This window comes from Scomber scombrus, unplaced genomic scaffold (genome assembly GCF_963691925.1).
Source record: "Scomber scombrus unplaced genomic scaffold, fScoSco1.1 SCAFFOLD_266, whole genome shotgun sequence".
Taxonomy (NCBI): domain Eukaryota; kingdom Metazoa; phylum Chordata; class Actinopteri; order Scombriformes; family Scombridae; genus Scomber; species Scomber scombrus.
The window spans coordinates 15,001-22,500 of NW_026910603.1; the positions used below are offsets into that span (position 1 = coordinate 15,001).

The 7,500-nt window shown below is 40.8% G+C and overlaps 1 protein-coding gene across 1 annotated transcript in view; it reads right to left on the reverse strand.

Moving 5' to 3' along the window:
* The window catches only part of LOC133977120 (inaD-like protein), a 33,540-nt gene that overhangs the window by 13,252 nt on the left and 12,788 nt on the right, over positions 1 to 7,500 (reverse strand). The window contains exons 7-11 of the mRNA XM_062415257.1: positions 5,988 to 6,116; positions 3,982 to 4,230; positions 3,776 to 3,878; positions 3,036 to 3,124; positions 2,756 to 2,885 (exon numbers count right to left, since the gene is read on the reverse strand). Coding sequence (XP_062271241.1) covers positions 2,756 to 2,885; positions 3,036 to 3,124; positions 3,776 to 3,878; positions 3,982 to 4,230; positions 5,988 to 6,116 — 700 coding nt within the window. The remainder of the gene's footprint in view (positions 1 to 2,755; positions 2,886 to 3,035; positions 3,125 to 3,775; positions 3,879 to 3,981; positions 4,231 to 5,987; positions 6,117 to 7,500) is intronic.

Sequence of the window (7,500 nt, forward strand, 5' to 3'; positions counted from 1 at the left end):
AGTATGGAAGTAAGTATGGAAGTAAGTAAGGTTGGAAGGAAGTGCGTAAGTACGGAAGGAAGTTAGTTATTGAGTAAGTATGTAAGTAAGTAAGTATGGAAGTAACTATGTAAAGAAGTATGGAAGTTAGTATGGAAGTAAGCTCAGGAAAAAGACAGTAAGTGAACCTTTTTTTTGGGTCAAACTTTGACTTCTGAGACGTAAATATGAGTTTTGATGTAAGAAACTGATCAGAGACACAATGAGATGTAAACATTGTTCTCCAGTAAAAGTTCCCGCAGACAGAAACTGATTTTCTTATTTACATAATGTTAAATTTATTTAAATTTAAATGGAAATTTGTGAATTTTAATGAGTTTACATTAGATGCTTATTAGATATTAAACAAGTTGTGTTTTTTAAAGTTAATTCTGAAATGTTTAAGACCAAATAAATTGTTAAATTTTACTTTTTGTAATGCAAAAAAAACCCAAAACACATTTTAGTGAGATTAAGATTTTCAATTAAACTATCTGGTTGCAGGATTTTGAGGAAATTTGATTAAAAACATTATATAATATGATATTATACATTATGATATGATATATAATGACACAGGGTCAGATGATTAACCCTCCTGTTGTCCTTGAGTCAAGGAAGGAAGGAAGGGAGGGAGGGAGGAAGAAGGAAGTAAGGAAGGAAAGGGAGAAGGAAAGGAAGAAGGAAGGAAAGGAGGAAGGAAGGAAGGAAAGGAAGGAAGGAGGGAGGGAGAAAGGAAGGCAGGAAGGAGGGAAGGAAAGAAGGAGGGAGGGAGGAAGGAAGGACAGAAGAAAGGAAGGAAGGAAGGAAGGAAGGAAAGAATGAGGGAAGGAAGGAAGGAGGGAGGGAAGGAAAGAAAGAGGGAGGTAGGGAGGAAAGAAGGAGGGAGAAAGGAAAAGAGGAAGGGAGGAAGGAAGGAAAGAAGGAGGGAAAGAAGGAGGGAGGGAGGAAAGAAAGAAGGGAGGAAAGAGAGAGGAAGGAAAGAAAGAGAGAAGGAGGGAGGAAGGAAGGACAGACGGAAGGAAAGAAAGGAGGGAAAGAAGGAACAGTCAAGACAGACGGGGTCCATTCGACCCCGGAGGACGACAGGAAGGTTAAGAAGGTTTCTGTTTGGAAGTTTTGACTCAATATTTCTACGACTCGATTACTGAAGTGAGTCTGCTTTGCCGCTCTGACCTTTGACCTCCTCTCCTGATTGTTTCATGTTTGGGTGATGCACACAGTGAACTTTATTTTCCTTGTCAGTCTCTTCATGAGTGTGTGAGTGTGTGTGAGTGTGTGTGTGTGTGTGTGTGTGTGTGTGTGTGTGTGTGTGTGTGTGTGTGTGTGTGTGTGTGCAGATAAGAGAGCTGCAGAAATGAGCAGAACAGAAGAGTCCTCCTCCTCCTCCTCTTCTTCTTCTTTATTTTTAAATCACTTGTTTCTCCGTGGCCTGGAGGCTGACCAGTGCTCGCCGGCGGCCGATCGCGGGACCATAAAAATGAGCGTGCAGCAGGTGCATTAATCTGTGCGGACGGGACAGGATGCAGCAGCTCTCAGGACAGTTTGGGGGAAAATTACACTCGGCTGTAAACAAATTTGTCATCTTAATCTGAGCGAGAGGACAGAAGGCGGAGCGGCTTCAGACAGGAAATAAGAAAAGAGAAGAAGAGGCTGCAGAACATTATAGGTTTAATAACATATAATCATAAAACTGAAATATGTGTGAGATACACAATATAAAACATGTCAGGTTATAAAGGCCATTAAAGGAAACTTACTGTGATATCAGACTTACTTTTATATCATTATTATTATTATTATTATTATTATTATTATTATTATTATTATTATTATTATTATTATTATTATTGTTATAAGTGAGAGTTAATATCTCACACTTATTCTAGTTAAGCTCCATTTTCCTCCCAATTTAACACTTATTTAAATGTCTTTTTATGTCTTTTATAACCTGTATTGATGCATTTTATGTTTTATTTAAAGCACTTTTTATTGTCTTGTTGTTTAAATGTAATATACAGATTTTTTTGCTTGTTTTATTCATGCTTTCAGTTTCTTTTTAAATCTTTATCTTGTTTTTTTAACCAATAAATATTGATCAAATCCACACTGAGTGTCACAAACAGCATAAAATATAACCTAGTGTTATTTTTACTGATGGATAAATAAACAGTTTATTTTCATCTGCTCCTCAGTTTCATCATGTGAACGTATTCTGCTGCTTTGTTTTATAAAGTCACACATGTACAATTATTATTATTATTATTATTATTATTATTATTAATATTATTATTATAAACCACAGACTTGTTAAAACATCTTACCACACACACACATCTACAACATAACTCACCAAACTTGTCTTATGTTATGTTTATTGTCTATCATTAGTTCTTTTTTATATCTGATAAGTCACCATGTCTCTATGTCCGTCCTTGTTTGTCACGTTATTTCACCAATAAAGTTTTTAAAAAGCTTTCTTACTGTAGCTTTGATGTCTCCGGGACTCAAACTGACTCAGACTATTATCACAATATTTAGCTGATTATAAGAGCTGCTGCAGTGATGCTGACTCCCAGTGTCTGTAATTACAGCACTGACTCATTCCTCTTTAATGACTGTAACTACATGTGTTTACTGTGTTTTATCTGATAGAAGCAGCAGGTTCAAACCCTGAGTCTCTCTCTCTCTCTTTCTCTCTCTCCCTCTCTCTCTCTCTCTCTCCCTCTCTCTCTACCTTTATCCAGGGATCTCTCCAGGGTTTTGGTTTTCTTCCTGACCACAGTGAGAACCACAGTCTGACCCGTCTGCTTCATCACCTCCAGAACCTCCTTATTGGTCAGACCGTGCAGACTGACTGCGTCCAGCTGGAAAAAAGAGGAGAGATGGAAACAGAATCAGAGGTGAATGAAAAATATCATGGGCTTTAAGTTCTCTGAGTTTAAATGGGTGAATATGGTTATGTTGTATTAAAACTGTGGGACACACACACAAAGAGAGAGAGAATAACTCCTTACACCAATCAGTCGGTCGTGGACTCGGATGTTTCCGCTGTGGTCCGCTGCGCTGCCGGGAACCACGTGTTTGACAAACACACCGACTGCATCTGAACAGGGAGAGAAACACACACACACACAGTGTTTTAAAGTGTGTTAAAGTGTATTTTCATTGGTTAAAGTCAGGTGGGGAGGTCCGGTCCTCTGAAATGAGGCCAACCAGGAAGTAACTTAAAACTGCATTCTATCAAAAGGCCACCAGGGGGCGACCGTTTTGGTGTCAAAAGGACTTCCGTCTCTATACAAGTCAATGGAGAATTCACCAACTTCTCACTTGATTTCTAACCTCAGTAAACGTTTTCAAAATGTGTTTATGGTCTCAATCGCTAGTTTAAAGCCTTCTTCAATGCAGTATGATGTTCATTTGGGACATTTTGGCCTCCCTGATTTTATATGTGATGATAAAGCAGGGTATGCATTAGGGCGTGGCTACGTGGTGATTGACAGGTTGATTGGTTCACAGGTTCAGGAGGGCGCCTCATGCTCCTCCTGATGCCCATATAAGTAGAATCCATGTTTTTTATTTTTCCCAGCATGCACCAGAAATTTTCAAGATGGCGCTGCTCAGATCCGATAGACTCCGAGCAGCAGTCCACAAACCAATGGGTGACGTCACGGATGTTACGTCCATTATATATACAGTCTATGGTTACAGTGTATTTTCAGTGTGTATTTGCTGCTGTTTGAACAGCGTTTTCTACCTTCGCTGGTCAGAGCGTTGTAGCCGATGATGGAGATGCCGAGACTCTGACCCTCGTTCTTTATGAGAGGAACCTCGTGGATCTCAAAACCCTCCAGATTGGGCTGAAACACACAAAAACACACACACACACACACACACACACATTAGTTCACCTCCATCACCAGGTTTCTTCTCTATCGATGACTGAACGTTAAGTCTGCTCACCGTCCTGCTCGGCCGCCGTTGGGGAGTCACATCCGGAGGTCGGGGGGGCAAGTGGGAGACGGGGGCGGAGTTTGGAGGTGGCGGGGGAGGTGGGGGCATTGACCTCTGACCCCGAGGATCCCTGGCAATCAGCATGGTCACGTGACTCCCGCAACCCTGCAGCACCTTGACCACCTGGTCGCTGGTCAGGCCGCTGGTGGGCGTCGCCCCGATGCGCAGGATGTGGTCACCTGTCCGCAGACGCCCGTCCTGATTGGACAAGGAGACGTCACATGATCAGTGTGTAAGTTTAAGACGTCAACAAATGTGTTTAGTTACTTTTACGATGCAGATTTGACACAATGGATAATATAACAAGCTTTTAAAATACAGCTTTTAACTCCTGCTACTAACTCTGCTTTATAAACGTCTGTTTTATATTATTTATTGTTTGTTTATATTAATTTAAACAGACTGTAATGTGTCTACTTCTCTGTAGTTTTATGTGAACTGTATGAACCACTGGACACACTTTTAATTTTACACTGTGCAATGAAATTAAAAGGTATTAAAGGTAAGGATTTAAATTAAGATACAAGAAAGGGAAAACAGTGAGGAGGCAAAGAGGAAAGAGTGTTAAAGTGTATTTTCAGTGTGTTAAAGTGTGTTAAAGTGTATTTTCAGTGTGTTAAAGTGTGTTAAAGTGTATTAAAGTGTATTTTGAGTGTGTTAATGTGTATTTTCAGTGTGTTAAAGTGTGTTAAAGTGTATTTTCAGTGTGTAGACAGAAAGCAGAGAGAAAGAGGAGAAGAGGAAATAAAGGAAAAGATGAGTTTAAAGAGGTAAAAGAGGGAAAAAAGTTCTTAAATCAAAATATATTTATCAAATTCGTTAAACGTTAAATTTCCACTTTAATAAAGAGAAACAGGAAGTCGATCCCTCTGTAACATCACTCTGAGCTTTCTTCTAATTAATCTAATTAATCTAATTAATCTAACTGATGTAATTAATCCTCTTTAACACTGCAGCAATGATTCCTTCTTTTATCTTCTACTCCTCCCTCTCTCTGCTGATGTACTGATCTGTCTCTCAGCTCTTTATTGATGCTCTGAGCTTTAAACAGCGTCTGTCTCTGCTGACACTCTGAGCTGCGCTGCCTTGCTCGACGGCTCCTCGTTAGCAGGAAGTGAAGAAGGAGAAGGAAGGAGAAAGGAGAAGGAGGAAGGAAGAAGGAGAAGGAGGAGAAGAAGAAGAAGAAGAAGAAGAAGAAGAAGAAGAAGGAGGAGGAGAAGGAGAAGAAGAAAAAGAAGAAGAAGGAGGAGGAGGAGGAAGAAGGAGAAGAAGAAGAAGGAAGGAAGAAGGAAGAAGGGAGAAGGGAGAAGGAGAAGGAAGAAGGAAGTAGGAGAAGGAGAAGGAGAAGGATAAGGAAGAAGGGAGAAGGAAGAAGGAAGTAGGAGAAGGAGAAGGAGAAGGAAGAAGGGAAAAGGGGGAAGGAGAAGGAAGAAGGAGAAGGAAGAAGGAAGTAGGAGAAGGAGAATGAGGAGGAGGAGGAGAAGGAGAAGGAGGAAAAGGACAAGGAGAAGGAGAAGGAGGAGAAGGAAGAAGGAAAAAGGAGGAAGGAAGAAGGAATAAGGAAGAAAGAGAAAGAAGAAGGAAAAAGGAAGTAGGAGAAGGAGAAGGAAGTAGGAGAAGGAGAAGGAGAAGGAAGAAGGGAGAAGGAGAAGAAGAAGGAGAAGGAAGAAGGAAGTAGGAGAAGGAGAAGAAGAAGGAGAAGGAGAAGAAGAAGGAAAAGGAAGAAGGAAGTAGGAGAAGGAGGAGAAGAAGAAGAAGGAGAAGAGGAAGGAGAAGGAGAAGGAGAAGGAGGAGGAGAAGTAGAAGGAGAAGGAGAAGGAAAAGGGAGAAGGGAGAAGGAGAAGTAGAAGGAGAAGGAGAAGGGAGAAGGGAGAAGGAGGAGGAGAAGGGAGAAAGAGAAGGAGGAGGAGAAGGAGAAGTAGAAGAAGGAGGAAGTGATAGTCCTCCTCTCTCACCTTATCAGCGACGCTGTTCTGCAGCAGCGTTCGAACAACAACGCCCGTCGTCTTCCCTCCAACGATGCCGAAACCCAAACCGGATCCATCGTTGACGAGTTCGATCTCCTCCACGTGGCCCCAGTGACCCTGCAAAATATAACACAACATGAAAAATGAAGAAGAAGAAGAAGAAGAAGAAGAAGAAGATGATGATGAAGAAGAAGCAGCTCGGGTCACATTTAGACTTTTTTTTTTTAATCACAAGACGAAAGATTCACATTCAGGCCAAAGAACACCCAAAAAACTGAACCTGTAAAGACATAAAAACATCTGCTGTAATATCTGCTCCCAATGAAAATTCTATATTTGATCAACAGTTCAAAGCATAAAGATCATTTAATGCATTTTATCACCACATATGGAAAATAAAACAGCAAATATTCAGTGTAACAGTGAATTAAAGTGTATTTTCAATGTATTTTTAGTCTGTTAATAAGTATTATTAGTGTGTTAAAGTGTAACAAAGTGTAATACCTACAATACCTCTCCTTACTTCCTTCCTCTTTTCCTCCCTCCCTCCTTACTCCTTTCTTTCCTTCCTTCCTTTTTTCCTCATCCCTCCTTACTCCTTTCCTTTCCTTCTTTCCTTCTTTCATTCCTTCTCTCCTTCCTCTTTTCCTCCATCCCTCCTTACTCCTTTCCTTCCTTCCTTCCTTTTTTCCTCATCCCTCCTTACTCCTTTCCTTCCCTTCCTTCCTTCTTTCATTCCTTCTCTCCTTCCTCTTTTCCTCCATCCCTCCTTACTCCTTTCCTTCCCTTCCTTCCTTCCTTCCTTCCTTTCTTGACCTGAGGACAACAGGAGGGTTAATCTCTCTATAAATAAAATGTATAATTATTATTGTTGTTTGTATTGAGGCTCTTTCTATTCATGCTGCTGTAACACTGTAACTTTCACCACTGTGGGATTAATAAAGTTAATATCATACATTAATGATTTGATCCTATTTATTCTTGTAGCAGATGAACATAGTTCCTAACAGATGAAAGTGTGAAGTGATGTTTCCTCCGTTAGCAGAGCACCAGGCGACTATCTGTCCCGAGAGGTGAAGAGACGCTTAAAGCAGGTAATTACAAGCTGAGAGCGTTTCCTGCTCTGTGATAGTAGCTGCTGATCAATGAGAGGCTGCAGCACACACACACACACACATAGAGAGACACACACACACACACACACACAGAGACAGAGATACACACACACACACACACACACACACACACATAGAGACACACACACACACACACACATATACACACACACACACACAGAGACAGAGAAACACACACACACACACTGACACACACACACAAACACAGACACAGACACACACACACATATACACACATATACACACAGAGACAGAGATACACACACACACATATACACACAGAGACAGAGACACACACACACACACACACACACACACACACACACATATACACACACACACACACACACACACAGAGACACACA